Source organism: Balaenoptera acutorostrata, chromosome 15 (genome assembly GCF_949987535.1).
Source record: "Balaenoptera acutorostrata chromosome 15, mBalAcu1.1, whole genome shotgun sequence".
Lineage (NCBI taxonomy): Eukaryota > Metazoa > Chordata > Mammalia > Artiodactyla > Balaenopteridae > Balaenoptera > Balaenoptera acutorostrata.
This window is the reverse complement of record NC_080078.1, coordinates 62,893,858-62,914,852: the sequence shown is the minus strand read 5'-3', so window position 1 is coordinate 62,914,852 and position 20,995 is coordinate 62,893,858. Positions and strand designations below refer to the sequence as shown.

Sequence of the window (20,995 nt, the reverse complement as noted above, 5' to 3'; positions counted from 1 at the left end):
AATTTGTCCATTTCTTCCAGGTTGTCCATTTTATTGGCATAGAGTTGCTTGTAGTAGTCTCTTAGGATGCTTTGTATTTCTGTGGTGTCTGTTGTAACTTCTCCTTTTTCATTTCTAATTTTATTGATTTGAGTCCTCTCTCTCTTTTTCTTGATGAGTCTGGCTAATGGTTTATCAATTTTGTTTATTTTCTCAAAGAACCAGCTTTTAGTTTTATTGACCTTTGCTATTGTTTTCTTTGTTTCTATTTCATTTATTTCTGCTCTGATCTGTATGATTTCTTTCCTTCTGCTAACTTTGGGTTTTGTTTGTTCTTCTTTCTCTAGTTCCTTTAGGTGTAAGGTTAGATTGTTTATTTGAGATTTTTCTTGTTTCTTTAGGTAGGCTTGTAGAGCTATAAACTTCCCTCTTAGAACTGCTTTTGCTGCATCCCATAGGTTTTGGATTGTCGTGTTTTCATTGTCATTTGTCTCTAGGTACTTTTTGATTTCCTCTTTGATTTCTTCAGTGATCTCTTGGTTATTTAGTAACGTATTGTTTGGCCTCCATGTATTTGTGTTTTTTACGTCTTTTTCCCTGTAATTGATTTCTAATCTCATAGCGTTGTGGTCAGAAAAGATGCTTGATATGATTTCAATTTTCTTATATTTACTGAGGCTTGATTTGTGACCCAAGATGTGATCTATCCTGGAGAATGTTCTGTGCACACTTGAGAAGAAAGTGTAATCTGCTGTTTTTGGATGGAATGTCCTATAAATATCAATTAAATCTATCTGGTCTATTGTGTCATTTAAAGCTTGTGTTTCCTTATTAATTTTCTGTTTGGATGATCTGTCCATTGGTGTAAGTGAGGTGTTAAAGTCCCCCACTATTTTTGTGTTACTGTCGATTTCCTCTTTTAGAGCTGTTAGCAGTTGCCTTATGTGTTGAGGTGCTCCTATGTTGGGTGCATATATATTTATAATTTTTATATCTTCTTCTTGGATTGATCCCTTGATCGTTATGTAGTGTCCTTCCTTGTCTCTTGTAACATTCTTTATTTTAAAATCTATTTTATCTGATATGAGTACTGCTACTCCAGCTTTCTTTTGATTTCCATTTGAATGGAATATCTTTTTCCATTCCCTCACTTTCAGTCTGTACGTGTCCCTAGGTCTGAAGTGGGTCTCTTGGAGACAGCATATATGTGAGTGTTGTTTTTGTATCCATTCAGCAAGCCTGTGTCTTTTGGTTGGAGCATTTAATCCATTCACGTTTAAGGTAATTATCAATATGTATGTTCCTATCACCATTTTCTTAATTGTTTCTTAATTGGGTTTTTCTTTTTGTAGGTCCTTTTCTTCTCTTGTGTTTCCCACTTAGAGAAGTTCCTTTAGCATTTGTTGTAGAGCTGGTTTGGTGGTGCTGAATTCTCTTAGCTTTTGCTTCTCTTAAAGCTTTTGATTTCTCCATCAAATCTGAATGAGATCCTTGCCAGGTAGAGTAATCTTGGTTGTAGGTTCTTCCCTTTCATTACTTTAAGTATATCATGCCACTCCCTTCTAGCTTATAGAGTTTCTGCTGAGAAATCAGCTGTTAACCTTATGGGGGTTCCCTTGTATGTTATTTGTCATTTTTCCCTCGCTGCTTTCAATAATTTTTCTTTGTCTTTAATTTTTGCCAGTTTGATTACTATGTGTCTTGGCATGCTTCTCCTTGGGTTTATCCTGTATGGGACTCTCTGCGCTTCCTGAACTTGGGTGGCTATTTCCTTTTCCATGTTAGGGAAGTTTTCGACTATAATCTCTTCAAATATTTTCTCTGGTCCTTTCTCTCTCTCTTCTCCTTCTGGGACCCCTATGATGTGAATGTTGTTGCGTTTAATGTTGTCCCAGAGGTCTCTTAGGCTGTCTTCATTTCTTTTCATTCTTTTTTCTTTATTCTGTTCCACAGCAGTGAATTCCACCATTCTGTCTTCTGGGTCACTTATCTGTTCTTCTGCCTCAGTTATTCTGCTATTGATTCTTTCTAGTGTATTTTTCATTTCAGTTATTGTATTGTTCATCTCTGTTTGTTTGTTCTTTAATTCTTCTAGAGCTTTGTTAAACATTTCTTGCATCTTCTTGATCTTTGCCTCTATTCTTTTTCTGAGGTCCTGGATCATCTTCACTATCATTATTCTGAATTCTTTTTCTGGAAGGTTGCCTATCTCCACTTCATTGAGTTGTTTTTCTGGGGTTTTACCTTGTTCCTTCATCTGGTACTTAGCCCTCTGCCTTTTCATCTTGTCTATCTTTCTGTAAATGTGGTTTTTGTTCCACAGGCTGCAGGATTGTAGTTCTTCTTGCTTCTGCTGTCTGCCCTTTGATGGATGAGGCTATCTAAGAGGCTTGTGCAAGTTTCCTGATGGGAGGTACTCTTAAGCAACTTTGAGCTCAATCTTGACGTACAGATTACAGCTAGCCATGTGACTACTCTTTAAGAGGGCTTGTGACCTTATGTGTCTGTACAGTACTTGAAAACTGTTTTTATTATTATTATACAAGTCATAGTCACTGTAGAAAATTCTCAGCCCTGGGTTACACTGGTAGCTGCCTTCGCCACCGCAGCCGAAACCCAACTTCCGATCCTCATTAAAGCTTTTTAAAACACTTGTATGTAGGCATTAATATTATCCCCATTTTGCAGCCAAGGAAACCAAGGAAGAGAGAGGCCAAGCACTCTGCTCAAATTTACCCAGCCAGTAGGTGACAAATCCAGCCTGGGTAAATCTGTCTTTCACAAGCCTGGGGCTCATTCAGCTCCTGCAAAGTGTGAGGGAGTAAACAGAATCATGTGATAAACACGGTGCTACATCTGGGAGCATCAATCTTACTTGATGATTCGGGAGGAAAATATTTTTATTAAAAGATATGTTATTGATTGGAAAACAATATTAGTGGATTATTAAAATGAACCGTACTTTGATTTTGTACCACCTGTGGCCACTCATAGCCCTTCACTGCCTGCCTCCCCCTGCCTTGCCCCTGGGGCCCATTCATCACGGGGCATTCAGTGGGTGTTGCAGATGCGGCTGGTGGTCTCCCCAGCAACGATTCTCTTTTTTCCCTGCCAACAGAACCCTATTTGGATCTCCTCTGGGGACGTCTGAGCCCTTACAGTGGTCCCATGTCCCTGCCATATGATCGGTTCAGGCATGAGCCAGCAGGATGCCAGGGGAAGTCTGTTGCAGGGACTTCTGGGAATTTGTGCCTTCCTCAAAAGGGCCACAAGACCAGGGTATTCCCTTATTCCTGTGGCAGGTGGAGATGTGAGGAGGTGAGTTAGAGCTGCAGCAGCCTTGTTGTGACTGAGAGGAGCAGTCAGCCCACTGAGCTGGGAATTGGTGACAGTGTTGAACTGCCCACTGAACCATCCCTGGAGTCGACCTTTCATCATTAAAGGAAATTCCCTGGGGTCTGTAAGCTTGAATGAGAAAAAAATTTTCATCTTTATTTTCATTAACCCCTGACCAGATTTTCACATTTCCTTCCATTATGAAAGCAGGCAAGAAATCCTAGTAGTATTAGCCAGGCCTGTGACTTTGCTCTCAAAAAAAAAAACCCAGTTATTTTCATATCACGTTACAACTGTTGTCAATATCTATCTTCAAATACTGGTTATACTCATTATGACCTTGAAATTACGGTAACGGTTGGGCCTGCTGTTAGACTCTCTTTAATTGTTAATGAAAAGAACATATATTCCTACAGCATAAAGAATGTGTTAATATTTGTGATGGGCCCGTGAGAAGTACCCGCAGGCCTCTGACTGCAGGAGAGTAGCTGACAGAGCGCCAGCTGCTGCAGCAGAAATCCAGCCCTGCTTGCCAGGCCATTGATGGGGATGCAAGGACCCGAAGGCTGGCCCACTCCTGGGAGACAGGGGACTCATGACAGCGACTTGGGCTTGAGGCCTCCGTAGGCCTTGTTGAACTTCCGTCAGGCCGCAGGGCAGTTAGGAGACTTTGCCCACCCTTCCTTCCCTCTCTCCCCCACTGGGGTTGGCCTTGGTGGGGTGACAGCTCCCTCAGCCGCCCCAGGCTCCCTCCCCCTTGTCTCACAGGCCAAACTCTGGCCTGTTAAATCTTGTCTTGGCATCTGTTTCTCAGAGGACCCAGACAAACACAGCTTGTAACTGTTTTTCAATATAGTTGCTTTCTTTTATAATCAAACATACTTTATGTTACGCTTTTAAAAACACTATCCTGTGATGGGGTCCACACATTACACCAGATGCCAAAGGGAACAGTACAGAACCCCTGCCTTCTTGTTTAAGCTACTGTGAATTGGGTTTTCTGTTATCTGCATCCAAAACATCCCAACTCTTAGGAGATTTCAGTGAAAAAGTGTGAGAAGCTCTGGTTGGGGTAAACCCGTGTAAGAGAATGTTAAAACTCGGCTCTTACCATCCTGCAGTTTGGACAGAGGCCCCCCAAAGCCCAGAACAGCGCAGTGGTTGCCCAGGATGCTCACAGCCCCGAGTGAAGTGTTAGACCAGTTCTGCGGACACACAGAGAGACTGACAGACCGGGTCCTGAGAGCCCGGCACCTGCCTCCTAGCCGCACAAGGGAGGCTAGAGGAGCAAGTGTGGTCCCTACAATCTGGGTCCTGTCCGTTTCCCTGCCAATCCAGAGGGCCTGGGCTGGTGGGAGGGGAGAACACTTAGATGGAAAAGGAAAGTTTGGATTGAGATGGGCTCTACACTAGACTGAGGGGGTGGCGTGAAGGGGGTGATGCTGCCTGCTCCCTTCTGAGTTCACCTCAAACCCCTGTTTCCAGGACTGCTCTGCCGTCACTGAAGAGGAAGAGGAAGGCTCGCAGGCCCTGGGGAACAGGGCAGAGGAGACATCTGAGGGAAAAGGCAGGCCGGTGGCTGCCCCAGCTGGCCCGCCACTGCAGCTATGGGAACTATGTGAACATTTTTTCTTTTTTAACGTTTCCCCACACCAAAGGAATCCAAGCAACAGGATCCCACAGCTAATGATCTAGCCCAGTGGTTCTCAGAGTGTGGTACCCAGACCAGTAGCATTCTCATAACCTGGTATGATGGTTAATTGCGTGTGTCAACCTGGCTGGGCAATGGTGCCCAGTTGTTTGGTCAAATGCTCGTCTAGATGTTGCTGTTAAGGTATTTTATAGATGTGATTAACATCTACAATCAGTAGACTTTAAGTAAAAGATATCAGTCTGGATGATGTGGGTGAGCTTCATCCAATCAGGTGAGGGCTTAAGAGCAAAACTTGAGGGTTCTGAAAAAAGAAAGCAATTCTGCCTCAAGACTGTAACAGAGAAATCCTGCCCGAGTTTTCTGCCCTCACAGATTTCAGACTTACCAGCCCCCGCAATATCACACAGCCAATTCCTTATACACACACTAATGGTTCCATTTCCATGGAAAGCCCTGACTGCTGCACCTGGGAATTTGTTAGAAATGTATATTCTCAGGCCCCGCACCAGGCCTACTGAATCCAACACTCTGGGGGTGCGTGCTTTAATAAGCTTTCCAGAAAATTCTCAAGTTTGAGAACTGCTCCTCTATAGTCTCACTACTCAAAGTGTCGTCTGTGGACCAGCCCCAGTGGCATCACCGGGAGGTGGTTAGCAATGCAGACTCTCAGGCCCCGCCCAGACCTGCTGAAAGGGGCTCTGCATTTTAACCAGATCCCTGATGATTCGTGAGCACGTTAAAATTTGGGACGCACTGACCCAGTGCTCCCCAGGGGCAGGGGGAAGAGGCAGTATTGTCTGGACTCTCGGAGATAACAACAAAAATGGTTAATTATTGGGCACCTAAGTGCCAAGCTCTTTATACATCTTGTATAATTCATGTATACAACCCGTGTAACTTCACTGAACCCTCTCACAACCCTGTAAGGCAGGTATACCCATTAAGGCCGTTTTACAGACGAGGAAATGGACTGAGAGGGGTTTAGTAACCTGCTCAGGATCACACAGCTCATAAGTGGCAGATCAGAATCAGAACCAGGCTTCTAACTAGAAGCACCCACTCTCCACGCCCCACACGCCAGACAGGGCGCCGCAGCGATTCAGGAGAGAGGACACACACACACACACACACACACACACACACACACGGAGCCAAGATTCCTCCTCTTAATTACAGCTGTCTCTGCTGCTAACAAAGGCGGGGGCTGGGAAAGGAATCAACTTAATATGCAATTGCTTGTTCCCAATTAGCACAAATTACCATTTGTCTGAGGAGATAATGGTGGGAACTGGGATCCGCCCGGTGGGTTGCAGTGTTCATCTGCCTAACACCCTTCTGCGCCCTCCTCACTGGCCTTCCCGCCTTCCTGGGAAGGGGGCCGAGCCTTCCAGCGAGACTTCAGGAGGCCTTGGTAAATCCTGGCTCTGTCCGCTTTGGGAGCATTTGGTGTTTTTTGCCAGTTTCCCCCTCCACTCACCTGTGCTATTGGCTAAATCTGCATCAGCCAACACTAGCCCATCTCCAGCTCGACAAGGAGGGCTGCCCCCTCCTACCTTACCCCCAACTCGCTTCCTGGGGCCAAGCACATTTCCAATCCCAGAAAATACTAGGGGGGCTTTGATGATGCCATTCAAGGCTGTGGTGGCATTGTGGTGAGAGCCAGTCCTGGCACGAGGAAGGGCTGAGGGGCCGGCACGTGCTCTGGCTCCCTTGCCCACCATTCAGTTTCTTGATCTAGGGCTTCCTCCAGATGCAAGGCCTTTGGGCATGCAGTTCCCTCTTCCTGGAATGCTCTTCCCTACCTCTGCCCTTCTCCAGGCTGACTCCTCTGCATCCTTCAGGTTGGAGCTCAATACTAATTCTTTTTTAAAAATTTATTTGTTTTCTTTTGTTTGTTTGTTTTTCAATACTAATTCTTATAACAACAACAACTATCATTCATTGAGGACCTAATATGTGCTGTACCTGTGTTAACTCATTTAGTCACACAACATTATGTGATAGGTGCTATAGTTATTCTCACTTTGCAGGTGGGGAAACCGGGACACAGAGAAGTTAAGTAATCTGCCTGAGGTCACACAGTAGGTAGTACAGCTAGTATTTGAACCAAGGGGTTTGGCCTCAGAGCCCAGTCTCTCACTTCTTCAGAGAAGCCAAAGGGCTGGGGGAAATCCCCCTGCTGTTTCCTCTGCTGGCATCATTCTCCTTATTAACACTTAGCACAGCTGTGATCACACATGTGTCCTCTGCATATCGTCTGCCCCCAAGGAGGGCAGAGACCCATGTCTGACTTGCTGAGAGCTGTATCCCTACCATCCAGTTCTGTGCCTGGCACATGGCAAGTGCTCAATAAGCATTTGTGGGATGCTTGAATAAATAGGTCTCAGGCTCCTCGTCTTTAAAATGGGGCTGGTAATACCTCCTCCCAAGGACCATTACAAGAAGTGGGGCAATGCAAGTAAAGCACTTCTCACAGCCTGGCCATTGTTTTCATTCATATCAGGAAGAGAGACTCTGGATTCCCTGCCTTGGTGTCCTGAGGATCACTTGTTTATCTAGTGAACATTTATTGAGCATCTACTGTGTACCAGCAGTCATAGGTGCTGGGTCCACACACTGCAGAGAGGAGGAGATGTAGTCAGTCCTTTAGGGCAGTGGTTCCCAACCTTTCTGGCCCCAGGAACCGGTTTTGTGGAAGACAATTTTTCCCATGGACAGGGGTGAGGGTGGTGTGGTTCAGGCAGTAATGCGAGTGATGGGGAGTGATGGGGAGCGATGGGGAGCGATGGGGAGCGATGGAGAGTGATGCGGATTCGCAGATGAAGCTTCGCTCCCTCGCCCGCCACTCATCTCCTGCTGTGTGCCTGCTTCCTAACAGGTCCCGGACCGGGAGTTGGGGACCCCTGCTTTAGGGAAAGGCAGATGGTGCATCTAAGGCTGAATTCCCAGGCAGAGTCCTGTCCTTCTCCATTGGCAGACTCCTGTGTCAATGGAGGATCCCTGCTCTGGTGCCTGGGACACCCCTCTCCCCAGTCCCCAGCACTGGGCACTCACAGGCTTCATGATCCAGGTGATTCCTGGGTTTTTGCGAAACTCCTCCACAAACAGATGGTACTCGCAGGGCATCTCAAAGGTTTTGGGGAAGAAGTCGCACTTGGCTGCCTCCAGCTTTCCCGCCTCGCGCTCCAGCTGTTTCCGGAAGCGCTTCAGGTTCTTCACCATGTAGTTCTTGCGGGTCAGCTGAGCAGCACAATGGACAGGCAGGCCATTGGCGCTCATGCCCACTGCCCTGCACCAACCATCCCACCAACTGCCCTGCTCCAACCACCGCACCAACTGCCCCCCACAGCCCCCATTCTCTGTACGGTAAAAGTAACAATAAGAGGGACTCCCCTGGTGGTCCAGTGGGTAGGACTCTGCACTCCCAATGCAGGGTGCCTGGGTTCAGTCCCTGGTCAGGGAACTAGATGCTGCATGCCGCAACTAAGAAGCCCGCATGCTGCAACTAAAAGATCCCACATGCCACAACGAAGATCCCACGTGCCTCAACTAAGACCCGGCCCAGCCAAAATAAATAAGTAAAAATAAATCTTTAAAAAAAAAAGATTAAAAAAAAAGAGTAACAATAAGAGTAACTTTGACTGAGAGCCTGCTATTCTATAATTATCCCCACTTTACAGGTGAGGAAACTGAGGCTCAGAAAGGCTGTCAGTTGCCCAGAGCTATCCAGCTAACAAGCAGCACAGCCAGGGTTTGACCTGGGCCTGTCTGATGCCAAAGTTCTTTTTCTAACTGCTTAGCTGCACTAACCTTCTTAAATCTCCCACCACTGGCCCCTCTAGTCCCATCTTTGTGGTATGGTCCCTCCTAGTCCTCCCTCCCATCTCCAGACTCCAAACAGCTCAACTTGCCTCACCCTGAAATCACATAATCCCCCAAGCATCCTGCTTTTTCAGCCTTTGCACCTGAAGCCAGACAGCCCATGACCTCAGTCCCCTCCCCAAGGTGGCCTGTTCCTCAGGTCTGAGATCCCTATTCCCTTACACTATTTAGCTCATCATGAATCTAGGGCACATATCTCTCACCTGGCATGTACCCCAAATTCCCTTGTGCTTTTCCATTCTGGTCCTTGTACCCCCAAAGCCAGCTCCTGCTCATTGCCACACCCAGTCCCCTGGGCCCACCCAGCTCACCTCGTAGTGGTTTCGGAAGTGACTGATCCGCACGTGCTCATCCATGTAGGTGTGGTCGAAATTCTCCCGGAGCCAGCTGACATCACACCAGTAGAAATCCCACTCCCCTTCACTGGGGGTAGGGGTGGGACAAAAGTCAGGACCTGAGGACCTCAGCACTGCTGGGGATCTGGGGCCCAGGGAGGTGCAGCTGAGGGGTAAGCAGCGGTGTGTCCATCAGGTAAGCCTCAAGGAGGTGGCCTCGGGCTGCCACTGCCCACCATGTACTTTGTGAGGCCAGAGTGAAAACTACAGAAACGTCCCTGCAAAAATCCAGGCTACTGGCTTCCTTCGAACAATCAGCAGATCTGGCCACATTGAGCCCAGATGCCCCCCGGCACCCACCGCCTTAGACAGGGCACACCCTCTCCAGATCACAGTCTCCACCATGCCCTATGGCCCATGACAACGGGCCAACCTTACCTGGTCATGTTACCTGCCTGGGCTCTGGAAGCATCCAAGTAGCCACCCCTGAGCCCATATTACCAAGCAGTGGAAACAGGCAACATTTATAAGCTCTTCCCAGTTCAGAAAGCTCTCCTCTCACTGAACCCTCAGAGCAGCCCCAAAAGTGACTACAATCATGCCTGGATCCCTAAGACAGGGATAGCCTTGCTCAGCGAGGACACGGCAGCCTCAGGATTCACACCCAAGCCTGCCTGACTCCAAATTCTGACCCTGTTCTTCACCACCATGCCAGAGAGGGGGACAGGAAACCAGACTGATCTACCAAATCCAGATACCAGAGCTGGAGTACACAGAGGAGGTGCTTGAAAAAGACTTGACAGGAAATGAAATGTACCACCATGATTACGTCCAATTTTTTAGTAAAAAATTACAGATATAACTGAAGCCCCGTGTATATTCCTGACTGATTCTATCTCCTACTCTCCTGTCCAAAAGGAAGCCATTAGCCTGAATTTGGAATCATTTCTATGAGTGTCTTTATAGTTTTACTGTGTATATATGTGTGTATCCATATGTGGCACATGGCATTGTTTGGCATGTTCTTAAAACTTTCTAATGGCTAATACTTACTTCCGCTTCCCATGTGCCAGACACTGTTCTAAGTACTTTACAAATATTAACTCACTAATCCTCATAGTAACTGTTAAGTGTTAGGTTCTTTTATTATGCCCATTTTAAAGATGAGTGAAGTGAGGCAGAGAGAGGTTAAGGAACTCACCTAAGTTCAGAAGCTAGTAAGTGGCAGAGCAGGACTGAAACTCAGGCCATCGGGCTCCAGATTCCAAGCTCCGTGGTTAGAGCTGCTCTTGTCTATTTCCTTTCACAACTTGCTTTTTTTTTTTAACCCACCTTTTGTTTTAGTTGAATGAATAATGGATGAATGAATGAATAATGAATTATTCATTCATTCATACAACACATAGGTGTTGAGGCTGTCTTGGTGTCAGAGACAATGTTGGATGCAAGGATATAGGGGGAACAAAAACACCTGGCCAGGTGGTACATACAGTCCTGTGGGGAAGATAAAAAATAAACAAGGAAACAAATACACAACTCTCTAATGAGGAATTGTGAAATGTTATAACCCAGTTGGAATAACCCAGATGGAGGCCATGAGGCAGGGCAGCTGAGGGACCTGTTTATGTGGAGGCTACCCTGTGGAGCTGACCTTTCAGCTTAGATCTGAATGGTAAGGAGGGACAGCCAGATCAAGGGCAGTGGGGAGAGGGTTCCGGGAGAGGGAAGGGCAGGAACTGAGGCCCTGAGGTTGGAAAGGGCTCATTCAAGGATATGAAAAAAAAGCCAGGGTGGAGAGAGAAACGTAAGGGATGACACTGAAACTGGAGTAGGGCCCAACAAACAGGGCCTTGTAGACCATGATGTGGATTTTGGATTCTTTTTTAATTCCACAAGTTTGTTCATTTTGTACACCATCTTCATGATTATCACAGTCATGTTGCTCTTTTTTTTTTTTTTATAAATTTATTTATTTTATTTATTTATTTTTGGCTGTGTTGGGTCTTCGTTGCTGGGCGCGAGCTTTCTCTAGTTGCGACGAGTGGGGGTTACTTTCCGTTGCGGTGCACGGGCTTCTTATTGCGGTGGCTTCTCTTGTTGTGGAACATGGGCTCTAGGCACGCAGGCTTCAGTCGTTGTGGCACATGGGCCCAGTAGTTGTGGCTCGCGGGCTCTAGAGCACAGGCTCAGTAGTTGTGGTGCACGGGCTTAGTTGCTCCGTGGCATGTGGGATCTTCCCGGACTAGGGCTCGAACCCGTGTCCCCTGCATTGCCAGGCGGATTCTTAACCACTGCACCACCAAGGAAGCCCAGTCAAGTTGCTCTTAAACCACCCAGGAAGACATTAAACTGCTCAACAAGGCCAACAATAAATCCAGGTTCTTTCTACGTTCTCATTCTGCCATCCTTAACATGTTGTCTTCATGCTCATCACCTCAAGGTCACAAGATGGTTGCTGCAGTTCCAGGCATCAAGAACAGCTTTCTTTGTGGGAAGCAAGGGAGGGGACAGCTCTGGCCACATCTGTTCCAAACTCTGACCTAACAGGCTGATGGTCTGAATTGGGACCTCGTTCTGTCTGGAAATACCAGACCCCAGCTTAGGTCCTAAGGACAAGGCCTCACATTCACAGAGCTATGTCTGGTGTAAAGGCCCTGGCCTCTAGCCTTTCCTGACTTGAGGACTCTCGAGGCAATTTGGGATCAGCCAGGAAACAACCTGCTTCATGGACTCCCACACCATCAGCACCAGACAAACCCTCAGACCTTCTTCCACTTGACCATGGAGCAAGGCTGAGGAGAAACTGGGGGCAGCCTCAGGTCACATGGCAGGTCAGGACAGTGCCTTTTCCCATACACCTGCCGGTCACCTCCCCCGCCTCATCCTCCACTACATCCAGTTCTTCTGGATCCAGGGAAGGAAAACTCATTCTTTTTTTTTTTTTTTAATTAATTAATTAATTTAATTAATTTATTTATTTATTTTTGGCGGTGTTGGGTCTTCGTTTCTGTGCGAGGGCTTTCTCTAGTTGTGGCAAGCGGGGGCCACTCTTCATCACAGTGCATGGGCCTCTCACTATCGTGGCCTCTCTTGTTGCAGAGCACAGGCTCCAGACATGCAGGCTCAGTAGTTGTGGCTCACGGGCCTAGTTGCTCTGCGGCATGTGGGATCTTCCCAGACCAGGGCTCAAACCCGTGTCCCCTGCATTGGCAGGCAGATTCTCAACCACTGCGCCACCAGGGAAGCCCGGAAAACTCATTCTGATATTAGTGTGATACATGAGAGAACCAAGAAGGAAAATCCACAGTAGCTGCCATCATCACCACCATCACCATCAGCACCATCACTGTAATACTCCCCAAAGTGCCAGAGAGAGGACTCTGCCATCTTGGATTACCCATACCAAGCTTGCCACCGTCAGCCAATTCCTAATTTTTTTGTGGGATGATTTAGTAAGGGTCTGTCTCCTCTGCTAGACTCCAGCACCAGGCAGTAGGAACCATGGATTCACCTTTTCACTCATTTGTTCCTTCAATTACTGAGAGGCTGCTAGAACAGGGAGGATGGGCCTGGGACTCTGCAGACAGCCAGACTAGGTGCAAACCCTAGCTCAAGCCCTGACAAGATGAATATATTTTTCATTTTCCAACATGGTATATTTTTCCTCTTTTTGTCCAGTTTTCTCATCAGGAAAATGGGGATGATAATAGCACCTACCGGAAGGTTTGCTGGGATGATTCAAAGAGGTCATGTGTGTAAAGTGCGGAAGAGTGTCTAGGAGGCTTAGTTGTTGTTATGCAACAAATATTTATTGAGGACCCTGGCAGGGTAGCTGGTTGCCCTCACCCCTCATATCTATTCTCTCCTTTTTCTACAGTCATAGAATTTCCAACATTTACCTGGAAAATGTAGTCTACATTTTTCAGATTCCCTTGCAGCTAGGTGTGTCCACATGGCTAAGTTCTGGCCAGTGAAATGTGAGGGACTTCTGGGTTGTGTCCTTCAAGGGTAGGACATGCCTTTTCTTGTCTCCTTCCTACCTCCTGCTGCTTGGAATGTTCAGGAACTCCACCTCAGACCATGAGGACGAGGGCCTCACTCAAAGGATAGCAGACTGGAAAGACGGAAGCAGATGGGTCCCACATTTCCATATTATCTCTGAACCTCCTACATCTGGACTTCAATGGGAGGGGTAAATAAACTTCTAGTCTGTCAAAGCCTCTTTTATTTTTTGTCTCTGTTACATGCATCCAAACCTTAACCTTCACTAATATTAACACCTACTACGTGCCAGGGATTGTTTGCTTTTTCATCTCAGTATCCCCAGGGCCCAGCATAGAAGAAGAAACGTAGGCTTAGGGGTCAAAAAACTTGTTCAAGGTCACAGAACTAGTAAGTGGCCAGGACCTGCCATCACTGGAGGATTCACCCCACGGGTCTGTGATGGTTGCATAGAGAGCTATAGAACACTGGCTGTGGAATAGTCAAACTGAACTGGGTTTGAATCCCACTCTGACACTTACGTGCTGTGTGACCTTAAACAATTGGCTTAATATTTCTGAACATAATCACATCTTTCTGGGTGGTTATAAGGCTTAAATAAGACAGAGATGGCATCAGTAATGCACCTAACACATTGTGAATGCTAAATAAATGTTGGCCCCTGTCACAGCCAAACTGGGACAAGTCCCAGTGGCCACCCAAGGGAACTGGGACAAAAACGAAGGGAGACAAGGACCTGTGAGACAAAGGGAAGGAGAGACAAGGCTGGGGTTGAGGGTTTCTTACTCCTTTACTTCCACCCATCCTGGCCTGTGGTGAAGGACATCCATGAGAGTATTCATAAGAGTGGTCTTGAACCGGATTGATGCTCTCTGCTCTCTGCAAGACATGGCAATGGAACACTTGCTCAGAATCAACTATTTCCCTAGGACAGTCCAGGGATAGGAAAAAAGGGAAAGGAAGAAAGGTCAACTTCCATACATGGAAATGCCAAAACATAGAATTACTGAATTTTAGAATTTAGCATCATAGCATGAAATAAAATATCAAATTGAGAATGATAGAATCTTTGAATCATTGAAAAATAATAGCAATCATTTTCTTCAGTGCCTTTTATGGTCTGGTTGCTTTACATATGCCATGGCTAATCCTTATACTAAATGATATGTTTTTGCAAATCCCCCTTTCTGTCACTCATCTGAGAAGATGGAATGGATATATTTTCCCTCTTCCTCCTACCAGGATGACTAAAACCCCAGGACATTAGATATAAAACAAGTATAAGAAGACCCTGAAAGGTGGACAGAAGAAGGCAGATCGGCTAAGGACCTCAGGACCCATGGAACAGCATGTGGTGAATTCCCTGGGTTATCTTTTTGCCTCATAGATCCCAGATGTGGAGACGAAGAAGCTAGCAAGTCTGAAACACCAATGGGCACAGACAAAAAAAAACCTCCAACAAAAGCCTGCTCTCTCCAGCTGACAAAACCAGGAAAGGAAGACTTAAGACAATAACTTCTCTACTCTGGCCAACCCCGGCAGAAACAAATCTGTGGCCCACCCTCACTGATGCTAGCAAAGGCTGAGTGGGGAATCTAGACTTCCCACCAGGTTGTAACAAGGCACCCAATATCCCCCAAGACCCTTGGCTAGGCTGGTGTCAGAGAAGGTCAAAGACGTAGCCGGGACTTTCATCCCTAGCAGGTGGTAGTGAGGTGCCCACCCCTGCTGTGTCAGTGGAGATCATGTGCCTGGGCTTCCACCCCCACCTGGCAATAAGGAGGCACCCCTCTCCCTTGGGCTGATGTCAACGGAGGCCTAGTGGAGAGTCAGGACTTTCAATACCACCCAGTGGTAATGAGGCTGCACTTCCTGTGGTGTTCATGTGGGTCAGGTAGGGAGCAGTAGCAAGGAACTCCTAACCCTCCCAGCCAGGGTGGTATCAGCAGAGGCCTAGTGGAACCAGAACTCCCATTCCAGCCAGCAGTAAGAAGGAACCCCTTCTATCCTCAAGTGTCAATGGAGGCCAAGTGGGGAACCTGGACTTCTACCCTATATGGTAAAAATGAGGTGGTACTATGCCCCTTCCCTGGCCAGAGTGGTGTCAGAAAATGTCACCTAAAAGAGGTTTAAACAAGATCCAGAGTTCTATGGCATAATACCCCAAATATTCAGGTTTCAACTGAAAATCACTTGTCATACCAAGAATCAGGAAAATCTCAATGTGATTAAGAAAAATCAGTAGATACCAATTCCAAAATGGCAGATGTGTTAGAATTATCTGACAAATATTTTAAAGCAGCCATCATAAAAATGTTTCAATGAGTAATTAAGAACACATTTGAAGAATATGTGAAGAACACTGGAAGAAAGCAAGGATGTCCACTCTTACAACTCTTATTCAACATAGCACTAGAAGTTCTAACCAGGGCAATAAGGCAATAAAAGGCACATAGATCAGAAAGGAAGAAAGAAAACTGTCCCTTCTTACAGATGACTGTGTAAAAATTCTCACGGAATCTAAAAAACAATTCATGAACTAATAGGTGAGTACAGTGAGATCACAGGATATAAGATGAACATACAAATCAGTTATATTTCTGTATACTATCAATGAACACATGAACTCTGAAATTAAAAATACAATTTACAACTATTACTTTTAAAAAGAGGAATATTTAGGTGCAAATCTAACAAAACATGTGCAGGACTTATGTACTAAAAACTACAAAATGCTGATGCAAAAATTCAGAGAAGATCTAGATAAATTGAGAACCCTACCGTGTTCATGGATTGGAAAACTCAGCAGAGTAGAGATGTCAATTCTTCCCAGGTTGGTGTGCAGATCTAATGCGATTCCTGGGATCAAAATCCCAGTAAGATTTTTTTGTAGATATAGATAATTCTAAAATGTATGTGGAAAGGCAAAAGTATTAGAACTAGAATATCTAAAACAATTTTGAAAAGAAGAATAAAGTGGGATAAATCAGTCTAACCAATTTCAAAACATTATGTAGCTACAATAATCAAGACTGTGTGGTATTCACAGAGAAAGAGATACAAAGACCAAGAGAACAGAACAAACAGCCAAGAGATGGACCCGCACAAATATGCCCAACTGAATTTTTAAAAATTATTTATTTGGCTGTGTGCGGGCCCTTGGTTGCAGCATGCGGGATCTAGTTCCCTGACCAGGGATCAAACCTGGGCCCCCTGCATTGGGAGCGTGGAGTCTTAACTGCTGGACCACCAGAGAAGTCCCTGCCCAACTGAATTTTGACAAATGAACAAAAGCAATTCAATGGAGGAAGAATAGCCTTTTCAATAAATGGTGCTGGAGAATTGGATATGCACATGCAAAAAATGAACCTAGGCTTAAACCTCATACTTTATATAAAGTATAAAGTACTTTATATTTTAACTCAAAATGGATCACAAACTTAAGTGTAAAATGTAAAATTATAAAACATAGAGGAAAATATTTGGGATCTAAGAGCTAGGCAAAGAACTTTTAGATTTGACACTACGAGCATGGTCCATAAAAGGGAAAACTGATAAATTGGACACCTTCAAAATTAACAATTTCTGCTCTTTAAAAGACTCTGTTAAGTCAATGAAAAGGCAAGGTACAGCCTAGGAGAAGATATTTGCAACCACATATTTGACAAAGGACTACTATCTAGAATACATAAAGAATTCTCAAAACTCAACATTAAAAAGAAAATCCAATTAGAAAATGGGCAAAGGACATGAACAGATATTTCACCAAAGAGGATATACAGATGACAAATGAGCACACAGAAAGATGTTCAACATCGTTTATCATTAGGGAAGTACAAATTAAAACCACAATGATATAGCAATACACAAGTATCAGAATGGCTAAAATAAAAAACTCTGACAACACCAACTGCTGGAAAGGACACAGAGAAACTGAATCACTCATACATTGCTGATGGGAATATAAAATGGTACATCCACCTTGGAAAATAATTTGGCAGTTTCTTAAAAAACTAAGCATGCAACTACCATATAACCCAGCAATTGTACTCCTGGGCATTTACCCCAGTGAAATGAAAACTAACACACAAACCTGTACTTGAATGTTCATAACAGCTTTATTCATAATAGCCCCAGACTGGAAGAAAACCCAGATGTCCTTCAATAGGTAAATGGTTAAACACATGGTGGTATATCCATTCCCTGGAATACTAGTCAGCAATAAAAAGGAATGAACTGTTTATACACTCAACAACCTGAATATAGCTCTAACGAAGTTGCTGAGTGAAAAAGGCCAGTCCCAAAATGTTATTATATAATGTGTGATTCCATTATAAAAACTCTTTGAAAGGACAAAATTATTGAAAAGAGAATAGAACAACAGTTGCTGGGGATTAAAGATAGGGTACGTTGGGATGGGGAGGAAGAGGGGGAGGGAGGGGAAGTGGGTGTGGTTATAAAAGGCACTATGAGGGATCCTTGTGGTGATGGAAATATTCCATATCTTGACTGTATCAATGTCAATATCCTAGTTGGATGCTATGCTATAGTTTTACTCTGTTACCACTGGGGGGAACTGGGTAAAGGGCACATAAGATCTCTCTGTATTATTTCTTACAACTGCATATGAATCCACAATTAAAATATTCAATTTTTAAAATTAACAGTTTTTTTTTTTTTTGGCTGCACAACTTGCAGGATCTTATTTCCCTGACCAGGGATTGAACCAGGCCCTTGGCAGTGAAAGTGCAGAGTCCTAACTGGACTGCCAGGGAATTCCCAACACATCTTTAGATGTCTGGATAATGGCTACCTTTATCGAGGAATGATTAGAAGAGGGCACGCGGGTGATGTTCTGTTTCCTGATGTGGGTATATTAAGTTTATGAAAATTCATTGAGCTGTAAAATTATGATATACTCAACTTTCTGTATTTATAACAGAACTCTATAACAAAATATACCACAAATAAAGTTAAAGGACTACATATAGATTAAGAAAAAATATTTGCGGTGCTTATAATCCATAAGCGATTTGGACCAAGTACATAAAGAACTACTACAAATCATTAAGAAAAAGACAAACTCAATAGAAAAATGTCTAGAAGCTATGAACAGGCAATTAATAGTACAGGAAATTTAAATGACCAACAATCATGTTAAAAGATACTCAACCTTACCAATAATTAAGAAATGCAAATTAAAATACCAAGGAGAGGACTTCCGCTTTTGGTTATGATGTAAAAGAATGTAAAAGACTTTCAATCCTATAGTAACAATGAGAAAAAAATGTACAAAATAAATATACTTGTCCATGGGGCTAGTGGAGAGCAACAGACAAAAGAAAACTTGATGAACTGATTCCAGAGAGAAACAAGGCCTTCATGGTGGGGAGCAGAGAGATGCAGCCGTTTCCAGATCTGGGCTGGCTGCCTGGCCTGGGGTGGGCAAGTGGAGGAACAAGCCGGCCGTGGAAGAAAGAGTTTGGGGCACCAGGAGAAATCAGCTGAGCTTATACAATATGTAGGATGGCAAAACAAATCAAAATCTGGAAGGGCCCATTCCAAAACCAAACCAAACAAAACCAGATTCTGGCAAATTTGCTTAAGAAAGGAACAGTAGAGAAAACAGTACAGCTGAGAGAAAACCCAAACTCCATGTTTACATGGTGTTTGCATTCCGGCAGCCCTGCCAGAGTTGAATTCAAAAATGAACAACAGGGCTTCCCTGGTGGCGCAGTGGTTAAGAATCTGCCTGCCAATGCAGGGGACACGGGTTCGAGCCCTGGTCTGGGAAGATCCCACATGCCACGGAGCAACTAAGCCCGTGAGCCACAACTACTGAGCCTGCGCGTCTGGAACCTGTGCTCCGCAACAAGAGAGGCCGCGACAGTAAGAGGCCCGCGCACCGCGATGAAGAGTGGCCCCCGCTCGCCGCAACTAGAGAAAGCCCTCGCACAGAAACGAAGACCCAACACAGCCAAAAATAAATAAATAAATCTATAAAAATAAATAAATAAATAAAACACTTATCTTAAAAAACAACAACAACAACAACAACAACAAAAATCAAACAAACAAACCAAAAAACTGAACTGCAGTCCAATCTCCTCCCAGGTCAAATACTAACAAACTCAAAATGGCAGTACAGGAGGCTAGGCTTGGGTGAACTCAGTGTAAATAAAGCTTTGGTCCAACCCATGTTCCCAGTGCATATAAAAGTTATGTTTACACTATACTGTAGTCTATTAAGTGTGCAGTAGCATTGTGTCTTTTTAAAAATGTACATATCTTAATTAAAAAATACTTCATTGCTAAAAAAAGGTAACCATCATCTGAGCCTTCAGTGAGTTGTAGTAGTAACATCAAAGATTGCTGATCACAGATCATCATAACAAATATAATAATCATGAAACAGTTTGAAATATTGTGCGAATTACCAAAGCATGACACAGACACGAAGGGAGCAAATCCTGTTGGAAAAATGGCACCAATAGACTTGGTTGATGCAGGGTTGCCACAAACCTTCAATTTGGAAAAAACATAATATCTGTAAACTGCAATAAAGCAAAACACAATAAAATGATGTATGCCTGTATACACACACACACACACACACACACACACACACACATATGTGGGTGTGGGTGTGGGTGTGTGTAATTTTTTGGTCTTCACTGTTTTTTATACACAATGACCAGAATGGGATATAAAAAATATAAGACATGCAATAATAAAGCAGAAAAATGTAATGCATGATCAAGAGGAAAAACAACCAACTGAGATAAACTCATAAATGACCCAATTATTGGAATTATTAAAGACTTTAAACAGATATTATAAATGTGTTAAAGAATTTATATGAAAAGGTGGATATAATGAGTAAATATATTTAATTATATTAAATATATATTAAATATATTTAATTACATTTAATCAGTATAATGAGTTATTGCAGAAAAGACATTGAAAGTCTAAAAAAGAACCAAGATGGAAAAATAAAGAACTGAAAATTATAGTATCTGAAATTAAAAATTCATACGATGAGCTCAACAGGGGATTGGACACTGTAGAAAAAAGGATAGTAATGTTAGTCAGAGGGTACAAATTTCCAGTTATAAGAGGAATGAGTTTTGAGGATCTAATGTACAGCAGGGTGACTATACTGTATGATAGACTTGAAAGTTGTTCAGAGCAGATCTTAAGTGTTCTCACCGCAACAACAACAACAAAATGGTAGTTATGTGAGGTGAAGGATATGTTAACTAACCTTACTGTGGTAAACATTTTACAGTATATATATGTGTATCAGATCGTCACATTGTTCACCTTAAATCACACAATGTTTTATGCCAATTATGTCTCAATAAAGCTGGAAAAAAATTTTAAGATAATAAATTTGAAGACAGGTCAATAGAAATTATTCAATCTGAATTAGAGAAAGAAAAAATTTAGAAGAACAGAATCTCATTGCCTTATGGGATAATAACAAGCAACCTAACATACATGTAATTGGAACCCCAGAAGGAGATGGGAGCAAATAGGACAGAAAATATTTTTTGCAAAAATAATGGCTGAAAAATTTCCAAATTTGACTAAATTATCAAGTCACAGATCCAAGAAGCTCAATTAACTCCAAGCAGAATAAATACAAAACACACACACACACACACACACACACACACACAAAGGCAAACAAACTATAGTCAAATTGCTGAAAACCAGAGAAGTGTTAAAAACAGACAAGGGAAAAAGACACATACAGGTGTGTGCATGTATGTGTGTGTGTAACTGCCGGGGCAGTGGTGGG

At 43.9% G+C, this 20,995-nt stretch overlaps 1 protein-coding gene across 3 annotated transcripts in view; it reads right to left on the bottom strand.

Moving 5' to 3' along the window:
- Positions 1-20,995, bottom strand: part of TTLL9 (tubulin tyrosine ligase like 9) — a 68,281-nt gene that overhangs the window by 33,039 nt on the left and 14,247 nt on the right. For 2 of the 3 annotated variants that reach the window (XM_028169328.2, XM_057529360.1), the window contains exons 3-5: positions 13,975-14,067; positions 9,163-9,274; positions 8,024-8,209 (exon numbers count right to left, since the gene is read on the bottom strand). In XM_028169328.2, coding sequence (XP_028025129.2) covers positions 8,024-8,209; positions 9,163-9,274; positions 13,975-14,030 — 354 coding nt within the window. In that variant the 5' untranslated portion in view covers positions 14,031-14,067. Of the gene's footprint in view, positions 1-8,023; positions 8,210-9,162; positions 9,275-13,974; positions 14,068-15,969; positions 16,094-20,995 lie in introns of all 3 variants that reach the window. The other variant, XM_057529361.1, reaches the window with a different exon arrangement.